Raw genomic sequence first — 25,671 nt, 5'->3', positions numbered from 1 at the left:
TTCATTAAGATATTTTTCTTACATTAACAAGCTAACATTAGGTGTGGTTGTCAGGGTTAAAAATACTTTTGCTTGTTGGTAAGTTGCTATTTGCCCACTTAATCATGGATTTGAAAAAGATCTGTTCCAGTTGGACATAAGAAAAGTCTTCACAAAGCGAATTGTTAAACACTGGGAGGGTTGGGTGATGACATGGTGAAATCTGCATTCTTTGAGGTTTTCAGGTCTTCCCTGGACATAACAGTGCAGCAGTTGATCTGATTTAGTTGTGCTTTGAGCCAGAAGTTGGACTACATGAGTTTACCCTTAAAACCTAATTTTTTCTACGATACTAATATCAGTTAATCACCTTCCCTGATAAATACAGGGGCATCCTCATCTGCAGTGTTATTTAGATTTAAGAGAAAATTAATTTTTTTTAATAGGTTCTCAGTGTAAGATTGCTCTATTGCCTGGCTATTGTTTTTTTTTGTAGCAGTATTTTTAATTGCTAGATGAAAGATGTAGTTACTGTAAGATAAAAGATGTACCAATAAGCTAGAGCTTGTGGAAGTTGTAATGTTACCCTAACTGAAACCCTCTTCTAATAGATTTCTTTTGGACAAATAAATACCTATAATTATATCGTGTTAGTTGAGCTTTGCCTAAGAAAAATTTTTAAAATCAGTGGCTGAGATGAGTAAATTCCTGTTGCTAAAAATCAGTTGTTTGTTTAAATGTATTCAAAAGTGTTAAAAACTTTTAAGCCGAACAACTTTCAAATGAGTTTCTCTCCCCTATTTCCCTTTTATGTGAGAACCCTATCAGCCTGTTGGTTTAACCACAAGTGTCATTTCTTCATTTAGAAACTGTCCTAGATCCCGGAGTCCTGGCAGTTGCACCAGCCTGTGTATCAACATCGTTTACTGTTTCTGAAGAGCTGCCAGACATGTCAGCACTGTGTTTAAAGATCTCGAAATTAACATCTCTTATATTTCACAGTTTTCATCTGCTAATACTTTTTGATAGATGAATCCATAGCTAGTGCTAGTGACTACCACTGGGAGGGGGGGAAAATCCCCACGCAGAGACTCCCCAGCTGTTGTAGTTGCAGGTTGAGAAAATGCTAACACTTTGGGCATTCGGGGTGTTTTTTAAGCATTACTTTAGTATGGTGGTTCGCTAGTGCTTTGCTATCTTATTTACAAAATACAGAATATACATCGAATGAGTTTTACTAAAACATGAAAATTGATGGCATTTGTTTTAAAAAAGAATTTATTAATTCTAGTGTAATTATCCTTCTGGAACTGGGATTAAGACCTACTAAAGGGAGGGGGAAAAAAACCAAATTACATAAAGAATAGCTAGTCAGTTTTTATCAACTAATCTGACAAAATGTATAAACAGGTTGTAGAAGTAGTAAAACTGTTGCTTTAATTTTAAAACTATATTGTTTTTTTCCACTGAAGCAATGGATTTAAGGAAGAGGTGTAACAGGGAGTATGCTTTGAATTAAGTAATGAAATTTAAGATCACTGTTAATGTAGGCTACTGGATTTCCAAGGCATGTTGTGTCAATGTTTCTCTCCCTGAGCATTTTGCACAGTGAAATTTTAAGTTTAAGTGGGAGTTATGTGTTTTTAAACTGAAATTTAAAGTATGAATGGTAAGTGTCACTTTTCTTCACTATCCCTGTCCCAAAGTATTTAGTATTCTCACATTTGTCATGGCTTTGGTACTGGGGTTATAAGCCTGCTGAAAGAGGCATAAAAATAAAAACATTGCAGTTCTTCAGGCTTCCGATACTGCTTTGGAAGTAGTTGACAGTCCCTGCCACTCTACAGGGCAAATTGAGATAAGAGAATTGTATATATGCCATAGTTTTATTGAAAATTGGTTTACTGTAGTGCAAAGTAAATTTAAAGTATTTCAGGTATTTAAAACGTTTATTAGGTATGGCGTTGAAGCATGATCCACGTGCCATGACACTGTCTGTAGTACAAAGATTTGTTAATCTGGCTGCAGGAAATACTATTGTGAAATCTTGGGATGAATTTGTATTTTCACTCATGCATATTTGTGTGATGGTAGGTGTAATCCTCTTGTACTGTTCTCTTTCAGGCAGAATTATTAACGTTGTGGTAGATCTAGGAGATTTTTGTTCTGCCCTTGCTTACTGAAACATTGCTTTTAATAGAAATTACTAATTTGCTTTTCAAATGCAGAATGTTCACATATTACAAAGGAATGAAATTTTTTTTCCTGTAGTAGTAAGTGACTGCGAAGTTTTACATATAATAGGATAGTTAAAATCTTGGATGAGTAAGGAGGTAGAAATAATTTTAGCATTCATGCAGTGGTAAAGTTTGTTCAAAATTGAGTAGATGCTGGCAGATCCTTTCTGTGACCTTTCAAATTAAGCTGTATCTGCAAAATATCTCGAGTTAGGAGTTAAAACTCCTATATCACTTGTACAATTAGTAAAGCAGTTTAATGACATAGTTACTTTACATTTCTCCTTGCAATCTCCTATTCTGGAAACTTAAGATTTAAAAATCTGTGCCTTAAGTTTTTTTTTCATCAGCTTTATTTGGGATTCTCAGCCAAGTGTTTGCTTTTGGTGGAAACTTTCAATGTGTAGTGTCTTTGTATTTTTAGGATCTTGTTTTTCTTCTTGGATGTTGGGAACTACTGAAGTATTTAAAACTGGGTAGGGTGAAGAAGACAACGCTGTGCTAAACGGTTTTGTACTGTGTAATGATCAAGTGTTACACCCTGAGCAGCTGTGATCTATTGAGACACTGGCAAAATATCTTTGACTCCATACCCTTTCATGTGACAGGACGTGATAGAATATTTAAAGGAATACACATGCTGTTTATATTCCTCTTTCTAGTTAAAATACAGATTTTCAAATTTTGAAAGATGCTATGCTAGAGAAAGTAGAAGTGTGTTGTATGGGTTTTTTGGGCAGTTTTCAAACAAGTTGAGACAAGTGAAGTGTATCTTCATGCATCTATTTCTGTTTTAAAGGATAGCTTATGATAAAAGTAATGTCTAAATTTTTCTCCACAGGGACCTTAAGAACAACCTTATTAGTACTATAGATCCAGGAGCTTTTCTGGGGCTTTCATCTCTGAAAAGACTGTAAGTAGTATATCTAGCTAGTCAGTTTAAACAAAAACAAACAAAAAAACCCTGAGAGCAGAGTAAGTCTTAAGTTCTGGAAATCTAGACAGCAAAGCTATTATACATTAAAAGTTGAATATGCATATGCTGTCTAAATTTATACACACACATGTATGTATGTATAAAACAAAGTCTGCTTTCAGTCTTATGACCGAAGAACATCCACTGCTTGTGGCTTGGCAGTCTCACTTGTTCTTACTGACCGTCTCTTGTATTATTCCTCCCTTTTTGTATTTCAGTGACTTGAAATATCACTGGGTGAACATCCATTCAGAGCTTTGATGCCATCAAGTCTTGCTTTGTTAAATGTTAAACTCCTCAGGATTTTTTTTTTTTCAAAAGTTTTTTTTATTAAAACACTGTTCTGATTTTCAGAACATCTGAGACAGCTTTTAAGCCTCAGTGATTTTGCTGTCTGTCCCTGTCCCACCTTAAGTCAACTTATAGCTTTTCTTAAATTTTTGTAGCGTATACGTTCATTTGTCATTGATCAGGTGATCTGGCTCACTTAAAAGGAAATTTTGCTGGTAATTGCACTTTTGAAGACCTCAAAAATAAAGCTAGAGGACCAATTCTGGACCATTACTACTCGCAAGCTTAATTTTTATTCCTTTAAGAATTTTTGACAATTTAAGACCTACACTGTAAAATATATAATATTTAAAGACTTCTGTAAGTATAAATATAGAAGTGGTCTTATTTATGTACAATAAATGCACTAGTATCAGTCTCTGACACATCAAAAAATTAAGTGATGTAGCACATGTGGTGAATGTACTGTACAAATATGAGTTAAGCCAAGACTGTTCTAAGGGGATTTACTGGTCAGGCTGGGCTCATTTAACATGTATGGGCAAACCGTTATTGCTGTAGAAGTGGAATAAGGACTCTATGCGTGTGTGTGTATACCAATATAGCAGTACCTTTTGGGTTTTGCTGAAAAAGGCTAAACATATATATGGTGCAATCTGTTACTTAGGAATTTTAGTTGAAATACTTCTGTTTGCACCCTTTATGTCATTTGGAAATAAACCAGTTTATTCTGATTTTTGCTTTTTCCTATTTATAGAGACTTAACTAATAATCGAATAGGCTGCCTGAATGCAGATATATTTAGAGGACTTGTCAGTCTTATTAGATTGTAAGTATAACTTTATTGCATATAACTTCATTTCTTAAGTTTTAGTCTTATGTAAGGTAAACTTCTTCGTTTCAGTGGGAGCAATTTATTTTAAGTGTGTGCTTGAAAGACATGCAGTGTGGCTATGATTGTGGTCTGTTACTCAGTAGCAAGATTTAAAAAAAAAAAAAGGCAGTGGGGGCAACTAAAGCCGTGCTACTCAGCACTCTGCTTTGCAACCATTTTCCAGTTTCCTAGAAGGTATAGTGGGGGCTGGGGGGAGGGGAGTCACAAATTGTACAAACTCTTTTCCCTACAAAACTATTTCAGGGTTATAGAATCTTTTAATATCTGTGCCTTCTACCATAGCATCAGTGTGGTTGTGTTTTGCTGGCTTCTTGCATGTTTTGTAGTTCTTCATTTACTTTAAGAAAATAACATGTAAGGTTATGAAATGTTTCTTTGCTCTGGTTGTTATCAGCTTACATAGTGCTTTTGCTGATACAGAGAAAGTGGGATGTAAAACATGTTAAAAAATATTCTGCCTGATCAAATATGCTTCTTGCAGCCTGTAATAGCAACACATCAATTCACTGTGAACAATGAAGTTAATTTTAAACTTCTTGAAATGTATGCTCAACATGTGCTAGTTGTTGCTGTAAATAAAAATAAAGCATTTGCTTTCAATCCTTGTTTCCAATCTTAAAATTCTTCAGCTAAAAAAGAGATATTGGGGAACACTTTATTCTGGGATGTTTGCTAGGCTATCAGACCTCATTTGTATTCTTAGTCTTGTGAACTATGACACTGTGTCATAAAAGTATTTTGTAGGTTTGAAAATAATGCTATCTTGAAGAGGGATTTTCTTATTTCAAATGTCAGTTGCTTGAGCATTAATTCAAATCATGATACTTTTATTTCTTAGGAATCTGTCTGGAAATCTGTTTTCTACACTTACACAGGGAACATTTGACCATCTCGGTTCACTAAAGTCTCTGTAAGTACTTATGGCATCTAATCTTAATTTGCACGATCATTTGTGTTCTTAACAAACTTGCTTGTACTACAGTTTTGCATATTTACTTTTAAACCTTGTAACTGTGGTTTCTTTATCTGGGTAAGTGTGTGGGAAAGGTACTTGGCTGTTTATATAACTTCTTTCAAAAGATGCTTAGTATTTGTTACGTAGTTCTGAGACAACAAACCTATACTGGCATCTCGGCTTCTGAAAGTTTTCTTCCTTTATTACTTTTATGTTAAAAAAGGTGTAAAAGAATAATTAATAAAGGGAACAAATACTTTTAAGGAAGATCTTAGTCCTTGCAGAACAGTATAGTTTTGTTATACATAACAGGAGGTACATCTCAACCTCCTGTTATTTTTCTCCCCTTTAATTTCATGAGAGTTGTAATCATGTGTAAGGAAGAAAGTAAATGAAAAAAAAAAAAAATCATTGCTGCTGATTTGCTTGTATTTTTCCCTGGTAGTCATGACAGTTGGCTCACTGTACTGGGACTTTCATAAAAGCTCTGGCTTTGCCACTGAGTTAATTTCTTGTTTATAAAGCAAATGTTTCTTTCCCATCTCCAGCTTCTTTTAATTGTTTGGAAGTTGTTATTCCTGGTATTTTAATTGTGTACATAGAAGTTGCTGTCCAAGAACCTCACAAGTCTGACAAGAGAACCTGGATATAACCATTGCTATTAAAAACATGTCTGGAGGAATTTCTGTGAACAAAGACCAAATGGAGTTTCACGGGATTGTTGATTTAGTGTTTGAAGTGTTCTGCCTGTGAATGTTATGTTATCCTCTAGACATTTGCAAAAATAAAAATAATGTTTTCACTAGAGGTAAAAACAGTGTAGACGCAGCGATATGTTTTGATATGTTTTTAACTGTTTCTAAACAGATAAAATATTTATGTTCTCTTTTAATTTAGCTGACTACAGCAGACACCTATGGGGGGATTTGGTATGTCTTTTTAGTAGAAAGTATTAAATTATACAGAGAAGACTTTATGAATCAATGAAAAGCCTTATAGGGTTTTCATATAAAGCAGAAAAAAAACTATCATTAAAATGGTGTGAATAGTGGTTCTGAAAAGAGAAATCGGTAAGAGGCTATTTTTACATTTCTGTTGATTTTATTGTTAAAGCATTTGATTGCTAAAATGAAGCAATGAAGTGTGTTCTTAAGTTATGGTGACACATATTCAAGCAATTCTTTGTTTTAATGCTCACTTAAATAATGTTAATTCCCTCCATGAAAGAAATTACTCGAAACTTTTTCATGGGCAGGTATTAGATGTTCCTCATATTTATGGAGAAGATTCCTTTTCTCGGGGAGCGTGTACTTGTGTTCTCAGCCCACAGCTTGCAGAGGATTAGAGTATCTTCCAATACATAGTGGTAGGCAACTCCACTGTATTCTGGGGTTTGACTGCTCGTTGTCTGTGACAGTGAGAGGCATTGTACAGCTGTTGATGTCAAGCTTTCAGACCTTTGATTGTTGCTTTTTTGTCACAGAATACCTATTTTTATATTGCAGAGAATTTCAGACTGATTACCTTCTTTGCGATTGCAACATACTGTGGATGCATCAATGGTTAAAAGAAAGAAATATAACTGTACGGGAAACTAAATGTGCCTATCCCAAGTCACTTCAGTCACAGACAGTGACCGGTGTTAAGCAGGAGCTTCTGACCTGCGGTAAGCGCTCCTGATACTAATTTTCTAACACATTCCGTATTATGTTAACAGTAGTCAACAGACTTTTTTTCCTTAGTTTTGTTTCCCTGAAATTCAGCACTTACATGATAGTAGTAATAGTGATTCTTTTTCAAAGGCTGATCTTTAGTTGTGACTGTGTTGTTTACTTTTGGAAATAATAAATAAATTGGTGATTGTGGATGTTAGTCTGTAGAAATTAAGGATGAGTAGCATTCTCTGAAGATAAATGCCTTTTTTCTGCTAATCTATGTTTTCCAGGTATTTTTACCTAAAATTCTCAAGAAGAATCAGAAACTGATAATTTTTTTTCCAAAGTCCTAGCTATCTGACTTCAGGTGTGCAAACTATTCCAAGCCCAAATATCTGAAGACAAAAGGTCTTCATTTTATGACTTACTCTCCTACATGGCGACTGTTGTTGATTAGCCTTCGTGTTGTGATGAAACCATGATCAACTTGCTTAACTTGTTTGCCATATTAGAGTTATTCCATCTGTCAAAACAATAAAACACATGTATTTGTGATTCTGAAATATAATGGTGAGAAATTTTGAAGAAATAAAATGCATAAATATATTTTTCATTCGGGTTTATATTTTTCACGTATTTTGGATGTGAGCTAGCAAAAGATTTTTTTTTTAAATGTACTACATTAAAGGAATACAAATTTTGAAAAAGAATATGAGGAGAATGTGTATTTTTCAGTATCTGATGCATCAAACGTAGTTTTTATGTAAATCTTGCAAGATGCAGTTTACAATGAGGTTATATCAATAATGAAGACTCAGTGTGGTTTGGTCCTCTATTGAAAATTATGTATATAACAGGTTCTTGCTATTAATTGTGCTTTTGTTTCTTGAATTCTAGAACCACCGCTTGAATTACCATCTTTCTATATGACTCCATCTCACCGTCAGGTTGTCTTTGAAGGAGATAGCCTACCCTTCCAATGTATGGCTTCGTATATTGATCAAGACATGCAAGTCTTGTGGTATCAGGATGGAAAGATAGTGGAAACTGATGAGTCCCAGGGTATTTTTGTTGAAAAAAACATGATTCATAACTGCTCACTGATTGCAAGGTGAAGCCATAAAGAGAAAATGTATTTCCTACTCATTATTTTCTGCTCTGATTTAGTGACTATTTCCATAACCAGTAAAGCCCTCTCATATCCTCACTGAGTGAACCTATGTAGACAGATACTTTCCAAGCATGGAAGTAGTCTGTGACTTCACACATCACATCTCTTAAATTACCTGGGTTTGGCCACTCTTGCTAAGGATCAAGTTTGAGGAAAGTGGTTTAGAGATTTGATGAGTCAAACCCAGCTGCTTAAAACAGGGTTAGCTATAGCAGGTCGCCCAGGACTATTGCAGTTGGGTTTTAATTATCTTCAAGCATTACCCTATGCAGTTCATATGTTTGTGGTAGGATACATTTGTTCTTTTGGTACATTAAAATTATGAAAGCACGGCATTTAAGTGAACTGCTCATTGAGTCTTTCCTCTTCCTTTTGAGCACACCATAGGGGGTAATATTGAAGTTCTCCAGCAGAGATCTATAAGTATAATTTATTCTGCTGCAGCAGATTTTTTACTCATTCAGCTTCTACGGAGTGGTTATATATCCTGTAATTGTATTAGTAAATTAGGGCTTCTAACTCTATCACAAATTATGCATTTGAGAAGTTATTTTAGTTTGGCCTTTCTGGAACAACAAAAAATCCTGTGTTGAAGAGCAAGGATAACACTTGGGAGTTTGGACTTCTCATCTCTTCTTTCTGAAGTCAAGGAACTTTTTCCCATGGCTGTTTATTTTCTTTCCTACTTGGGCAGAATTGAGAGTTAGAAGAATAGTAAATATTTCTCTGTTAGTTACAGTACATTGATTCATAGACAGCTCTGATTTTGTAAGATCACTCACAGTTGTATGTAATTGGTTGTTTCTTCCATTGTCTTTCTGTACTTCATTCATCTTTTGGTAAAAGCTTATATAAATTTTATTGCAAGGCTGTTGAATTTTATTTGTTTATTTTGTCTTGTCAGTGCACTGACAATCTCAAACATTCAGGCTGGCTCCACAGGAAACTGGGGTTGCCATGTACAAACCAGACGTGGGAATAACACAAGGACAGTAGACATTGTGGTGTTAGAAAGTTCTGCGCAGTACTGCCCTCCAGAGAGGGTTGTGAACAATAAAGGGGATTTCAGGTTGGTAACCTCAATCTTTTTTCAGAGAAATCCATTTAATTTTGTTTTTAACTATGGTATTATGCTTTAAAGGCACCTATGTGGATGTTCTTTTGTAAATGGTGTGTCGTGGTTTTTTAAGTGTTCTAAATTAGTAGGTGTTGAAAGATGTGCACACAACTGTACTATGAAATGTTAAACTTTGAGCCTGTTAACTCACATATTTGGAATAGATGGGAAGTAAGTTATGCTATTTGGAATATATAAATGAAATTATTGGAATAGACTAAAACTTTCTAGACTATCTGTAAATTAGAGTTGGACTGCATACTGACAGGGGGAAGTTTCCACAAGTTTTTTAAAACGCTCCTGGTCCCATACGACAAAATCACTATATAAGAAACACATAATACAGTTTTTCCTCCCTTGTGAGTATTAGAGTAAATAATGTGAATGGTGCTGCCTTTTAATGTTTCTTGGGACTGTAGTGGTAGCTCTGATGTTCCATTGTGTTGGGTACTGCAGAGTATTTTGTCTTTTGTTCTTACCTCTTCACCTGTTTTCCCTTTCTGATCTTTCTGCTGCTGGTCACTCTAACAACACGTTACTCCTGGAGGTGCCAGCTGTAACAGATAGCTTCTGTATAGATTCTCTATATGTAAGGTAATTCCCTTTATAACTACTCTGTGTTGTACTGCCCTGCAGTAGCTCCTACTGAGAATTAGTATATATCATAGCATATGTTTTCACGCTGGTTTGTAGGGTTTCTTGATGTTGTAATAACTGCTTTTACCCGCTTGTTTATTTTCACTTTTCTTATGCTGCTTGGCTATGTTGATCTTCTGCTTGATCTTTTGTTTACATTTATAACATTTTCTTCCTTTCCCTGTGTACATTAGAGTTCTTTAAAGTCATCTTCTTTCTATACAGCTGATCTGAGACCATAAATCTTTTATTTTAAGAAATAAAAGGTAAGTTAAAGCATGTTGCTGGGACAAAGTTTTTTGGGGGGACAGAAGACAAGCTTTCAAGTGCAGAAGTCCAGTTGTAGCAAAAATTCAGGTAAATTCCTGGCTGAAAGCATTTGTTCTGAATTCATCTTCTTTATGTTCATCAGTCGGACACTTTTGAGAAGAAAGGTAGCTGGTGTCTGAGTATGAGGAACTATTAGTAAGGGCAGTAGTGTTAAGATCACTTGCTGCACAGGGGCGACTTAGAACTACTGAAGAGCTTCACTTTCACATTTTAAGGAATTATTTATATAAGGAATTTTGTGCATGTCCTCTCTTTACACTGTGGTGGTTTCAACTGCAGGGATGAACGTTACATCAGCAAATAAGAACTTCCTGGTTAACATAAAAGGTGAAGAAAGTCAAACAGATGCATGCTGTATTCATCAAAGAACACATCTATTTAAATCACTTATGCATTTTTTTTAATGATACAAGTGTGAATCGTTCTTCTTTGATTTGCCATTAGAGGTGAAAACAGATGGTAAAGGCTTATTTCAAAGTGTTTTCCATTAAATTAACCTGTGCTGTTCAGTGGCTGTTGATTGTAATAGGATTTCCCCCCTCTGGAATTCAGTAGAAAGAAATAAGCTGAACATTTCCTGAAATCTTATCAAAAAGTTCACTATGTCTGGGCTTCCTATAACAGACTTCCATTTGTAGTTTAGGTAGAGTAATAATGAAGAGTAATTTTTCACCTTTGAGACCATATGGAAATAAGGCTTTGACTAGTGAGAAAATGGTTCTGAGCAGATGGCTGTAAATGATCCTAGGTGAATTTGATTTTATAGTTTTTTAGTTGGAACTGGTTAGTCATTTTAGCTTGGAAGCTGTTTCAAAACTGGCATCTAGATTTTTATCCCTTCAGAGATGGGATAGCAAAGTGTAGCAAAGAAAGATGTCCTCAGTGTCTTTGCCTCGGTAATAGTAGTTCAGCATGACTGTCTCCATCATGGAATCTTTTTTCTTAATTTAGATATTCTTTTAAGTCTTACTCAGATAATATCCCTGAATATGTTGCAATCCATGATTAAATTGAAAGTACAGTTTGCATGTTAAAATGTAACCTAATGCTTCTACTTCAGCAAATCCTTCAACTATTGTGTTTAGAATAATTTTATGCTGCTAGTTGATAGAATTCTTTCTTAAATATAAGAATTATCCTTTTGAAAACTCTTACTCACTTGGTGTAATTAATCTTAAAACTGTAATTGTCATGCTGAATTTAGGAAATTACTAAGATGCAATAAAAAAATAGACTACCTGTAAGCTAATGAAATTATGATATAAAAATTCATTGTAACTGAAAGTTATTGTTGGTTTAAGGAAATGAATGCTTTCAAAACAGAATTAATATGCATGAAGGAAAGGATTCTTTTATAATCTCCTGGTCTGACTTTTTTTCCTAAAATGAAATGACAGTACTTAAATGTAAATGAACCATCTTTTCCCCCACAGCTGTCTACTCTCATGTATATGTGATAAATTTTGAGCACCTAATTATGAACAGTGACGAAATAAGAGTGTTAATACAGTCCAAATTTGCACTTCTGCTAGCAGTTGGGTAAACTGTGAAAGATATTCAAGCTTAGGCTCACAAGAAATTAAGAATGCAGTCAAACTTATGTAGCCTTTGTTTGCATGATGAGAATTTCATGTCATTAGTCACTTTTAGAGCCCTGCTGGAGGGATGTCTTCTCTGGCTTCGTGGAAAGTGGAGAATGGCTCATCAGCTCACTCATACAGGTATTGGGAGGAAACAGTTCATGGCTGAGAATGGTCCAGGTTAACATACACTTAGCAAAAGACAGGGAATAAGGGAAGGGTATTTACAGTTCTCTGATCTCATTCACCACTGGGCTGTAAAGAAACTTGCACCTACACAAAGGGTGTTATGAAAGGGAGAGGCAGGACGATAAGGGACACTGTTCCCCACAGAGCACTTCTCCTAGGCACACTGTGCACTTGTGTTGTTTCTGTGTATGTGAAATTATGGCAGGAAGCTGGGAGTTTCAAATTGCCCACCTTTTATGTCTGGTTTAATGGAAAGCTTTCTGAATCATTAGTTTAATAATATTAGTTTTATTAGTGAAATGTTTCTGTAGATATCTAAATTTGCTATAAAGGTAGCACACGCTATATGACTGTCTGGCATTGCTAATATTCTTTTGAGATCATGGTAGAAGATCATAAAATGCTGTGTACGGAGATGAATAAAAAGTAAATGCAGTAGGAATAAAGGAACAGTAACAAAAGGGAAAGAGATGGATGAAATATAGGGGAAGCGGAGAGAAGAACAGGGAGAGCAGGCAAATAATTTTGTGATACTCTAATAACCTTTGAAGTAGTGTTAAACTCTCGCTGTTTTCCATTGATGGCTACAGAAGTTCCAGAATAGCTTAGAATTTATACTTGTTTAAAAATATCGTAATTTAAAGCTCTCCTGAAAAACTTGTTTTTCAGTTGAGTCCTAGTGCTTCACTCTGGTTTCTCTCTTTCTAATTCTTTAGCACTAGGTGTGAGTATTGAGGAAAGGAATGGCACATGCTGTTTTTCAGTGAAAATATTTGTCTTGGAGGTTGTGTCATACAACATCTGCCAGGACCGCAGAGTTTAAGTTATCCTAAGGCCGTGTGGCACTCAGTCTGTAAGGCGATACATTCAGTCAAAACTGAGCTAACCACATTTTAACTTAAAATGCTTTGGAAAAATACAGCTTTTTGAAAACTGTCTGCAAAGAGAGACAGACAGATATCCCTTTCAAAGTGGCATCTTTGATGTGGAAACTTAATACAAAAATTTCAGTGTTGATACAATTGTTTTGGAAATGATGTTTTGGCACTCCAGTGTCAGTGTTTCTGGAAACCTGACTGCATTCTGGAACCTGAGGTTTGGGTGTGTTTTGCAAGGTATCCGTGGGCCTGCATGTCTTCTAACAGCTGTGCCAGCTGAATTATTAGTTGTCCTCATCTGCCTGTTTTCTATTTGGCTTCATTCTCTGAAGGCTCATTATGTATCCCTAAGAATTGGGAGCATTGAAGTGGCTCATCTTTGTACTTGTTTTTCCCCCAGTCTGTGTTGATCGGACTTTTTTAATTTGTCCGTACAGAAATTTTAGAGACTTAGCTAAGTTTACATGTATTGGACCCCCTTATCCCTTCCTTCCTTCCCAGCAGATCCATAACTTGCTCTTACCGATGATCCGAGTTGGCCAGACATGATCCAAAGTGATGTTTTTGTTAGCTTGCTAGAGTGCGTGTAATGTTGAACTAACGTCACTACTGGGATTGCAGCAATTCACAAAGGCTATTATGATTTTTCTAAGGAAGATTTTTGTCCTTTCTGCTTTTTTTTTTTTTTTTTTTTATATGGGAGAAAAGATGACAAATAACTTACATTACCATTGCAGAATCTATACCTGTTCTTTGAATTATTTTACATTCTCTAAAATACCTGAATTATTTTACATTCTCTAAAATACCTGTATATAATTCCTGGAATTTAAAAACTGTGGTAATTGGTTGTTTTTAACCACCTCCATTGTCACCAATTCTGATGTGAATTTTCTGTTCTGATAAAGGTTGAATGGTGACACTTCTGTTAATTTCTGGAAGTGGCTGCCGAGGCTCTGAATAGAAGCGTATGCACATTTGCTAGGATGGATGAATCTCTGCTACAATACCCAAATAATCTTCTGTCTCTTCTAGTATTCAGATACTATGGTGATGGTCATAATAATAAGTCTCCATTTCATAACTAAATGATGTTACTACAATATGGAGAACTGATTTGTAATGCCAAAGTTATGAAAGATAGTAAAATTTAAGCCTTTCTTTTCTCTTTTGGTGTGTTGTATTTATGGTCTAGTCTTTTCCATTAGATACCTTACTGACTTGGAATTCTTTTATAGTTGTTGCCATGATTTGTGCGTTTTAAGGATGCCACCAGCAGCTATCTTTGAGTTGCTTGTTGCCCAAACCTAAGTAATCTTTGCCAAAGTGGCCTGAAGTAAGAATCTTTCTTCCATTACTGAACATGCTGAAACTGTTCTGTTGCAGCCGATTAGGAATAAATAGGAATTTGGGAGAGAGGAGACTTTCAGTATACCCCAAAAAGTTATTTTGCCTCATTTACTGTGTGTATCCTTTTGCCTTGGTCCATCCCTGGAGTTATTCTTTTATTTGAGAAAGAACTGTGATAAATCCCAGCATCTTCAGTAAGAGGAGTTACGTAACAGATGAATAATAAGAAGGAAAACGGAACTGACTTGTTCAGTTTCTCTGCTTTGGCAACATTACTTAAATTTTGGTTTCCTTAAATGGAACATTCTTCAAGGTATTAGCTCAATCTTCCTGCAAACATAGAATTTTTTTTTTTTCAAATGTAGACATTTTCTGAGCATCCTTTAATTTAGATGATAGTACTGACTAAATGGCCATTTACTGAAATGCAGTCTAGATAGAAGCAAACTTCAAATCACAGTGTAATCTAACAGAATATTTTGTTCGACCAGCTCAATTTTTTGAGACAACTGCTTTGTGCAAGTCCCTTTGAAATACTTAAAACTGGGGAAAAGTATGTTAGCTCTTAAGGCTGTTCAGGGAGCTTGACTTAACCTGGGACGATCAGATGAAGCGCTCTCTTGCTCTCAGTTTTAGTTAAACCTTGTATGTTGGGTTGCTGGATTTGAGATACTTAGCATTCTGCAATTTAGGTATGTATGCTTTTTGTTTTTAAACTTTAAGTATTAGTGTTCTGAATGATAAAACACTGCTTGTGCATATCCTAGCAGGGGAGGGGGCCGGCAGGAGGGGCAGGCAGACTGGCTGGTTTTCCTTGTCATGTCCTTCTCTCTTCTCAGCATTGCAGCTTAATTCAGGTGTGGTTCCTTCTGTTCTTATGTTTCTTTCGAATCAGTTCTGATCTCATGAATGATCAGTGTACTAAAGGTGTATTGCAATTTAATTTTCTGTATTTATTTATTCTTTATTTAATTTTTATCTGTGTATATGTTTATAGAGAAAAAATATGCAGTAAAATTACAGAGGAGGAAGTTAAGAATGTTAAAAGTTTTCTTAAAAAGTTCTTACTTCCACATACCTTGAGTGAAAGGAATTCTTTTCTATTTTCTTAACGTTATGAACACTTTCTTTTCCCATGAGTTTCTATTTGGTATTATGTTTGGTTGCAAAATTGGTCAAAAGTGGTCGTACTACTGCCACTGTTTCTTAATTACTACTGTAAATGTAGTCTTCATATCTGCAGTTTAGTATTGATGTGAATGCAGTCATTTGAAAGTTACATTGATGCATGTGAACAGGACAAGTAGAAAGCTTGCAGGGTTTTCTACTATGTATTTCACTGGTTTTATAGTGTTAATATGGAATTTTTCATGAAGTAGATAAGGGTTTTTTTAACAAAAAAATTTTAAACTATTTAGTAATTTTATAAGTACCTTTTTCTCTCCGCCTGCAACCTCATGAAAGAATTAAAAAAAAGCATGCTAGCATTAGAACTTGTTTTGTTAATAATACACAAATATGAACAGCTTGAAAATACTGAAGGCAAGCCAAGGTGGCCCTTTAAATAGTTTAGAGATGCTTAGTTTTGAGTGTCTCTTTATTTCATGTTGTAGTGCTTAATCCTTTTATTTACTTGTCATGTAAATTTGTCTAATTTTTTTTTTTTTTTTGCTTTTGACTCCCCAGGTGGCCTAGAACATTGGCAGGCATCACAGCATACCTGCTGTGTACACGTTATTCTGCTGGCAGTGGGATATATCCTGGCAACTCACAAGATGAGAGAAGAGCCTGGCGCAGATGCGACAGGGGAGGGTACTGGGCAGAAGAGGACTACTCCAGGTGCCAATATGCAAATGATGTGACTAGAGTTCTTTATATGTTCAACCAGGTAATTTGTGCATTTCTATAAAATCAAATCCTTTAATGAAAATAAAATCTCAAAAGTCTGTTTCTCCATTTTTTTTTTTTAAAGCTGGTAATGCGGGTGGGTCTCCATGAATTACGATGAATACATGCCTCTGAGTACAACACTAGAACTTCTAGCTCTATGTGAAGAGTTTGGTTTAATACTTATTGTAACTGCCCGAGACTGAAAGTGCAAGGAAATTTTATTCTTTGGTGTACTTGTGTAAAGCATAAGAGAATGGTACTTGTCATGATTGTTTTTGTCAGCTGGGTGCCCTGTCCTGCCCACATGCTATAAAGAAACAAGATGGGCTGAAGTTGTCATGGAATGCAGCTATTTCCATTATAGCTATTTCTATTTCTATTAAGAGAGCAGTCAAACTCTGCTCTGCCTCTGTTGCTGTAAACCTCTTAACAGACTCGGTGTTGCTGATGAGAGTTAACTAGGGAAAGTAGTGAGTGTTAACTCAGCATCTCTAGTCTGATCGTACCCACCAGGATACAAGAGAGTATTCTAGATTTTAAATATACCTATGGGACAAAAATTTTCAGCTCCATTTTGAGGCTTATCTGTAGTTAATGCATGCTTTTGCAAGCACTATTCTGCAGTGGTGTACCTGTGCGGGGATGTACCCAACCTTGTATGCAGAGGTGCCCTATTGTAAAATACTCCATAAAGCTTCAAACCTCTGGTTTAAGCTTGGTGTTTTCCAGTGCATACTGTCATATCGCTAGCATCAATGCAACAAGTGAAACTGTGGAGATAAGAAAATGTTTTTTTTTTTCATTGTTTGGTGGGGGTGTTTTTTTTTGGTTTGTGTTTTTTTTTTTTTGTGTCTTTTTTTTTTAATGATACTGCTATAGCACTTGATGTTGGCAGCACCGCCATGGTGCTTGTCTGACCTCGGGGCAGGATTACTGCGTGTTGTGTGCGTTCAGAGTGTTTCAGTGTGTGAGCTCACATTCTTTTAGAGAAAACTTCCCTCTGTGTGTCAGAAGCACTATGGCCCCTAAGTGGGACAATCAGGATCTAAACTGGTATTTGCCCTTTGGATGTCTCTGATTTATACATATGGTGAAGGCTTGACGTCCAATGGCTTAGGCTAAATCTAGTTTGAGGTGAAAGCATGGAACTGCATATTGTGCAGATGGCTTGTTGCTGACTTGTTCCCTCTGTGTTGAGTTACTTACTAATGCATACGTAGGTTTTTACCTTTCTGCTCTGGTTCCCTGAGGACTAATGAGCACTGATGTAAGAAAGACGGAATGGGTGGGAGGCAGAGAAAGGGAAAGGACTGCCTGTTCTGGCCCAAGTTAAACTTAAGGGTTCACATAACTATTGGTGCTCTACTACCTTATATTCCTAGCACTAGAGGTGCATGCCATGGCTTAGTCACAAGAAACACATTTGAGGGCTGCAAGTGGTGGTGCTTAATGACTGGTGGGGGATAATAATGCCGGGGATCCCTTTGTTGTCCCTTTGTGGGACACAGCAAGCTTGAGTGTTTGCTCATTGAAAGCTTTGATGCTGCTGGTTTTCTTCTTCCTCACCTGGGAATTCACATTTTCCCGCAAGGTCTGTAACAGCTCAATGCTCCTCCTGCCTGTGTACTGGAGCCCAACTTTTGAGTTGCAACTGCTCAAGAGCCAGGTTGCTTCCGCCTGTTATAACTGGTTTTGGTTAGCCAACATTTATCAGGTTGTGGAAGAATGTTGCCGAGTTTGTGGCAGGAAGTTTAAAATGTGAGGGTCAGATCGGTATCTTCAGAAAAGCAGAAGCTGAAGTATAATTTCCTTGTGTGAAGTAGAAAACTTCCTATCATCTGTTTAAAAATAGGTGCACACAGGTATGCTACACTGAAATAGAGGTTTCAATTTTTATTTCTTTTTAATGGGATAAGTGGCATGCTTTGGTTTTAGTTGTTATTTTTACTCATTAGAGCCACCTTCTTTTTATGTGTAGTAGGTCTGGAATTTTCAGCAGTATTCTGCACAGACATTTATTGTCTCTGGAACTTAATATTAAATGTAATAATATAAGCTTCTCTAGAGCCTTTGAACACAAATGTAGTTGGGCTGTTTTGAACATCAGAACTCTGCCAAGCAATTTAAATCAAGTAGAGGTCTAAATTGAAAATGGAGTGAAACTTTTGTAAAATTAATACAAGAACATTTATATTTCCCTGTTCTTGTGTATCATACAGGTGTAGTTTTAGGTGAAAACAAATTCATGTTTAAAGAAAAAATTATAAGAAGAAATTATACAGAATATCTGAATTTGAAAGTTGGCTTTGCTCAATGTGTGTTATGACTTTGAACTTTAGTAAACTTTAAATACATAACTTCCAGTGTTTTGGGGAAAAAAAATCTTCTATTACTTGGATTCAAATCCTATGTACAAGTGCAAAGACCAGCAGGGACATTATATATATATAGTTGTGCTTATGAGGCACATTGCAAATTCAGTAGGGCAGACAAGGTATCTGTACACCAAAAAAAAATGGAGAGATGGGATGTCTCTAGTTTGGATTATCATGGATAAGCAACATCTAAACATTTTGTGATGATAACATTTGCACAGATTTCTACTGTTCTACCTGAAATTTCACATTTTTGGTCCCTGCTAGCTCAGACACGTTGATGTTGCGTACTATTTAATGAAGAATTTTCCAGCATGGTGCTCGTTTCAGGAACGAAATCATGAGCTTTGTCATAAAGAGGATCTGTCTTCCTTTTTTTTCTTGTTTTGTGTGTGTTCCACTTCAAATGCTTTCTGTAATTACAGAATCTAGAGTGAATGCTACAGCAGTGGTGTGCTTGAATTTCTTTTGGCTTCTTTTGCTATAAAATGCCGTATTTCAGAGCTTTGTGTTGTCATGCCTAGGCTCTAGTGAAAAGGAAAATAAGCATTTGACAGTACTGGGTGGGTTTTTTTCCTCCTTTCCTTGATGCAACACCTTTCTCCCTTCTAGGACAACAGGACATGGTACAGTTTCTGGCTGCAGCTACAAATGCTGGTTCTCTGGCTTGTAGGAAATGTTTTTGCTAACAGATAAGGTGGTAGTACCTGGCTACTTAAAAAACTCTGATCCCTGTGGGGACTGCTATCCTCTTTGGGGAAATGCTTATTTATTAATTGCTGAAGTGTTGCCTCTATCTTGTACTTAATTGTCACTCGTTCAAAATGCTTATGTTTGTTCTCTATGTAGATGCCGCTCAACCTTACTAACGCAGTGGCAACAGCGAGACAGCTCTTGGCTTACACTGTTGAAGCAGCAAATTTTTCTGATAAGATGGATGTTATTTTTGTGGCTGAAATGATAGAGAAATTTGGAAGATTTGCTGAAAAGTATAAAGAGGTAACTGGAAAATTTGCCATCACTGTAAAGATAATCGAAGTGTTTGTCCTTAAGTATTCTGAGCAGTGAAACCTTCTCAACGTTAGATGCAGGCACTGAGTTAGAGGATTATCAGATTCTATTCCATGTTTTTGTTTGTTTAGTAGGTCCCCGAAGTTGCTGACCCATGGTCACAGACTTTGCATTCGCGCTGAGATGATCCAGCATTCACTGGACCTGTAATGTGAGTAACACCTCTGGTCAGCACTGGAGCAGGGAGATAGGTACAGTAAGTCTGTTTTTATTTAATATGGAGTGGGTCACACAGGTTTTCATTGGTATGTTCTTATCTAAAAATACAAATAATGAAAGCCTCAGAGATCCTCTCAATAATGAATAAAACAAGACTTATTTTCTCCCCTCCCACCACGGTAGGCTGTCTTTATTCAGTATTGAGCTGTATCTCTAAGGTTTTCAGTATTCCTCTGTCTTGCAGGATATAAGATAAGACATTAAAATAAAATCTTAGAGAACGCTCATTGTTGGAGAGAAAAATGCGAGTGGTTGAGTAGTCCCACCAGTGGGTAGGAACTCTCTGTTTCACTGCTGAACAGAGGTTATATTTATCTCACTATACAGTGCATGTTGGGAAGTTGGAGACTACAATGCCTCAATTTTAAACTTGCGCAAAAAAAGCCAAATTTCCCCGTCCACCCTCAGCAAACCATAAATGCTGGTTGTAAATTCTTTGCAGAACTCCTTGGAGAATTTTCAGGCTAAATCTCCTTTTTACAATCATAGCTTGGGTTGGTTGGTTGTTTTTTTTTTTTTTTTTTAGTGTATTTTGGAATTATACAAGCAATTCATTAAACGGCTGGTTTTGTAACTAGTCAAAAACAGAAACATGTTTTAGATTGCTGCATGATTTGGTACATTACAAGGATATTTTCTCAGCTGTGATTTATTGTCTGTAGAGTGACACAATCTGGCATTACTTTGCCATGTTTGAAGGTAATAGATGATATGAAAAAAAACTCAGTTAAATTCATAGGTAGTTTTTGTCTTAAGTGATGTATTATTTATTTTCTTAATTGGTTTGGTTTGAAGTCAACCTTTTTGCTGTTATATTCAAGGAACATGAGTGCAATTTCATTTAATAATTTTAGTAGCTATTAATAAGACAGTTTTTTCTTATTAGGGTATTACTCTACAAACTTTTTCTTGACGCTGTATTCGCTAATGCCATCTTATTGTCATTTTTTAGTTTGTGTTACAGTGGCTATCCTGAAAGATAAACAGTTTAAATTATAAAAAGCGTCATTTAGTAGCTTTTTCATGTCAGAAGAAGGAACAAACTGAAGACGAACATTCAGAAAGTTCTTAGCAGATTGTCTTAAGTTAGAATGCAGTTGGAAAATCTTGTGTGTACCTTGATAAGCAGGGGAGAGAATAATGTGTAATATTTTTTAAAAATATGAAACATTAAACAACTTGAGTCCTGTGACTTCAGGATCTTTATACTGATAATTTATTGTAAAACCACCATTTCTTATTGAGTAAAGCATGTTACCAGTTTTCAGGTAGTAATAAGTCATAATAAGCATCTTCAATTAATTTAACTTTGTTTTGTTCTTGAGAATTTAATGAAAAGGGCTACAGCCTGCAAATGCTGCTTGAGGCTCTGTGTTCTCTCTCTGTTGAGAATGTCCTCGGATTGTAGCTTCTGTCCGTAAAAAAGCCCAGTTCTTAAAACAGTAAATATTTTTTATATTCCTGTTCTTGCCTTTATTTTCAAAGATTTAAAAATGAAGAACAAACTATGTTCTCTCCTTATTAGTCATATGCTGAAAAGAGATAGGTAAGCCTGGATGGTAAAGGAGATGTCTTCCTCACCCCACCCTGTCTCTTTTTATGCAGAAAACTCCAGTCCCTAAATTTAGGCACCGTGAATTGCATTTCAGTCAATTTAACTAGGAAATACGTACTCTTTCACTTTTGGTCCAATATTTGTCACTCTTTCTTAAATGTTGTGAAAATCTGGTGTAGGTCAATGTTGTCAGTGTAGGTGCTCATTAATTTTGGCAGAGTTGCGGCCTAAATAAATGAATTCCCTTTATAGCTTGTATTTGTCTGTCATACAGAAGACAGGGTAGGGAGTGTGAGCGTAAACTTACAACAATGTAATTGGTGGTTTGAAAGCAGCTCTGGTACCTATGGGTATTTGCTGTCTCTCTCTTGTATAACCTGTGACCTAAAACAGTTCATGCAAAATTGAAGGCAAGCAAGGAAGGAATCAAAGAAAAGGAAGACATAGTGAAAGAAGAGAAGCAGAAGGGCTACCTGTTAATTTTTGCCTGTAGTATTATTTTTCTTATTGTCTTCCTCCATATATGCAAACTGTATTATTGCTGATTTATAGTTTAATTTTTATTTTAGGTTTAAAGTTGATTATAAATAGTTCTTTTAAATAATTAGTACAGTAGAATGCGGAGTATTACACTCATTGCTCTTAAAGAAATATCTGTATTTCTCGTGGGGTTTTTTAAGTATAATGTAAACAGACAAATTACATTGGCGTAACATTTTTCTTGGATGGAGGTAAATGTCTGAGTCGAAGTATTTCAGTATCTCAACTTGACAAGTGGTGATTGAGATAGGAACAACCAATTTCCTTTTGCTTTTTGTGCTGACAAGTCGCTTTGTATTTTCTGATAATGATCCTACTTGATAAACGCTTTCAAAGTTATAAAATAGTCTTATTTCTCTTCCCTGTTAGCTTGGTGACGTGATGGTGGACATCGCAAGTAACATTATGTTAGCTGATGAACGTGTTCTGTGGATGGCCCAAAGAGAAGCCAAGGCTTGCACTAGAATTGTACAATGTCTACAGAAAATTGCTATGTATCGGCTTGCAAATGGAGCTCAAGTTTATTCTACTGTAAGTATAAATTTATTTATTTAGAAGACATTTTGCTGGCTCTTGAGTTTCAATAGCTTTTTATTTTTCTTAATAGATGTTGGCATTATCTGAAATGCCTACTATTTCTGTGGGGAGAAGAGAAATACTCTGAAGAGATTTATCCCTGCCAGATAAATAGAAACAGTTTTCTGGGTGGTGTTTTCTGTTCTGGCAGAGAATCCTTTTAAGATTATTTATTATTCTTCTGTGATGTGTAAAATTATTTAATGCTTGATTTTTGTTGTCACAGTATTCTCCAAATATTGCTCTCGAGGCTTATGTAATAAAGGCTGCTGGTTTCACTGGGATGACATGCACCGTATTTCAGAAAGTGGCTACATCAGACCGTACAGGACTCAGTGATTATGGGAGAAGAGATCCAGATGGAAATCTAGATAAACAATTAAGCTTTAAGTGCAACATTTCAAATACACTGTCAAGTCTGGCTTTAAAGGTCAGATACTCATTATTTCCCTACTGTCTTTGTAATAATATCTTAAATATGAATCACTTGGAAAGCAAACTTATATTATTAATTTCTAATGTTAAAGTAGCATTTTTACGTAACGCACAATGAGTGTGACGAGATAATTAAAGTGACAAAGGATAATGATGTTTGATTACAGAATAATTTTTAATGAACACAAATTTTAATGAGTAGGTGTGGTTTTCTTTATTAAAACATCTTAAGTTGAAAGATGCTTTCAGACCTTTTCATAAGTATGGAAATCGAAATGATCCCTAGTTCATAATAGTACTTGGCTTTGTTTTGCTATATTTTAACCTTGTTACATATTAAATCAGATATTACTCCTTAAATATCTGAAAATTCTGCTCCGAGTGATACTGTAATTAAACATGAAGTAGAAAATGGATGTGAAAGGTTAATTTTATTTGCATGTGTACACATACACATATATTTGGGGGTGTGTAGAATGGAAACACTTCCTCATATTCCATAAAAGTATTTTTTTAGTTACATTCCCCAACACGCCAGTTTGCTTTTATCACTTAATGTGCTTGAATGTCACTGTAGTGTCTATATTTGAAATTATATTTATGTAATTCTATGAAATTACATGCATGCTTCCCTAGCCAAGTATAATTTATATACAAGTTATCAAAACCTGTTTGTATACAATGTTTCATTTTGAATGGTACTAATATGCAATTACAGCATTTCCCTTTTGTCTGCTTGTCTTGGCTGCTGCTTCTAGTTGCCAATAGTCTAATCTGGAAAAGTCTCACAATAGTTTAGTGATATAAACTTGAACTTTACTCTCTGTAACTAAGGTAAGGTAACTACAGAAACTTAACTTTTTTTTTCTTTTTAAAAAAGTGTTAGCACTTTAGTAACCAGATTTAACTATTTTATCATGGATTATTTGAAAATGCTATCAAATAGGTTTGTCACGATACATAGTCTCCTAAATTCATTCACCTCTTACACTGTTCAGTGAAGGACTTGCTAATTTAATCTCTTTAAAGAATTTCTTTCTTTTTAAAAATTAAAAAATCTATTTATTTCTAGAACACAATTGTAGAGGCTTCTATCCAGTTGCCAGCTTCCCTTTTCACCCAAAAGCAAAAAAGAGAGATCAGACCAGCAGATGAATCTGTCTACAAGCTTCAGCTTATTGCATTTCGCAATGGAAAGCTTTTTCCAGCAACAGGAAATTCAACAAATCTGGCTGACGATGGGAAACGTCGTACAGTTGTAACACCAGTTATTCTTACCAAGATAGGTTTGTTTTTTATTATTTCTGTTTTATGGTCTTTAAAAATAAGAACCATCTTTGACTCCTTTGTTTTTGACTAGTGTATATGTAATAAAAGGTTTTTAGCATCTAATGTGTTACATGTTGAGAAATTTATGTGCAAATACATTTCTTTTGTAACAGATGGTTTAAACCTGGCCAGTCACCACGTTCCTATAAATGTGACACTGCGGCGCATTGCACATGGAGCAGATGCTGTTGCAGCTCAGTGGGACTTTGATCTACTGAACGGACAAGGGGGATGGAAATCTGATGGTTGTCGCATTCTTCTGTCCGATGAAAATATTACTACCATTCAGTGCTACTCCCTCAGCAACTATGCCGTTTTAATGGTATGACACTTAGAATTACACGTGTCTTTCTTGAACTTAAAAATGTTCAAATACAGTTTGGGGTTTGGTGCATTAAAGAAAATGAGCATTCCCATGTTCCGTTTCGCATAAAACTAAATATAAGAAATAAATCTTCAGTTTTTGCTTGCGTTGATATAAATGTTGATGTAAGATGAGGTTTAAGTGGAAATCTGTCAAAGTGGAATTAATTGCTGAATATACTAGACACAAAAGAATTTTTATATGAAAAGTACTATATTATAGGAAGCCATTTTAATGAGCTACTTAATCAAATGAGCTTTTATGAACTTTAGTCTAATAATGGCAGTTTAAAATAAAGATAGATAACAGTTGAAAAAACTATCTTCTCTGTGTTAGATTAAATTTATTAACTTTGTCTGACGGGGGTGTTTTCCCAGGTATGGGGGTGTTTTCTGTGATCCATAACCAGGAATAGCTATTTCACTGCAAATTAGCATTATTTCACTGCAAATTCATTAGTATGTAGGTCTGTTACCAGAAGACATTGATTGAAAAAAAGAAAAAAAAAATCAAGACAGTTACTATCCAAAATATTTTTTTAAATATTGCTTAAAAAATAGTATCTGAATTCTAGTCTTAGCACATTGATGTTAATAAAAATTATTAACCCGTTCTAAAATATAGTGATAGTGAAAGAAGAAGGGAGTGAGACACCTTGTTTTAGTGCTCTTCAGTTGTGAAGTAGGATTTCTTCTTTGAATGTTCCCAGAGCAATTTGTTTCAGAATTTGGCCTGGGAAGCTTTCCTTTTTACAGATGGTGACTGTTACCCTGCTCGTCAGTCATCGCCACAGATGCTAAATGAGAAAATGTGATACATTAAAATGGTGGGTTAGTAGGAAGCTGAGGGAAACATTAAGAGGTTTAGGAACTATCGTTAACCTCAGTGTAAATTTGGTATGGGTTTTGTTGTAGTTAATGTGCTCTGTGTGGAATTAAATATGTATTTTTGTGTAATCGTACGTGGAAGAAAGGATTCCTTTATGATGATCAGTGTATGAGAAGTTGCTATTGTTGTTCTGCAACTCAAATTTGCAAAAATCTTCCTTTAAGAGAATTAAATAGTAGAATACCAAAAA

At 35.5% G+C, this 25,671-nt stretch overlaps 1 protein-coding gene across 1 annotated transcript in view; it reads left to right on the top strand.

Moving 5' to 3' along the window:
- Positions 1-25,671, top strand: part of ADGRA3 (adhesion G protein-coupled receptor A3) — a gene marked incomplete at its 5' end in the record, with an annotated part of 59,562 nt that overhangs the window by 21,684 nt on the left and 12,207 nt on the right. The window contains 12 exons of the mRNA XM_082482698.1: positions 3,058-3,129; positions 4,241-4,312; positions 5,217-5,288; positions 6,839-6,999; positions 7,886-8,099; positions 9,064-9,228; positions 15,926-16,127; positions 19,354-19,503; positions 22,259-22,420; positions 22,692-22,895; positions 23,973-24,186; positions 24,343-24,551. Of these exons, the coding sequence (XP_082338824.1) occupies positions 3,058-3,129; positions 4,241-4,312; positions 5,217-5,288; positions 6,839-6,999; positions 7,886-8,099; positions 9,064-9,228; positions 15,926-16,127; positions 19,354-19,503; positions 22,259-22,420; positions 22,692-22,895; positions 23,973-24,186; positions 24,343-24,551 (1,897 nt within the window). The remainder of the gene's footprint in view (positions 1-3,057; positions 3,130-4,240; positions 4,313-5,216; positions 5,289-6,838; positions 7,000-7,885; positions 8,100-9,063; positions 9,229-15,925; positions 16,128-19,353; positions 19,504-22,258; positions 22,421-22,691; positions 22,896-23,972; positions 24,187-24,342; positions 24,552-25,671) is intronic.

The sequence above is a fragment of the Vanellus vanellus genome (assembly GCF_965231255.1).
Source record: "Vanellus vanellus genome assembly, chromosome: 4".
NCBI classification, from domain to species: domain Eukaryota; kingdom Metazoa; phylum Chordata; class Aves; order Charadriiformes; family Charadriidae; genus Vanellus; species Vanellus vanellus.
The sequence above is the reverse complement of the archived record's forward strand: the minus strand, read 5'-3'. Positions and strand labels throughout refer to the sequence as shown.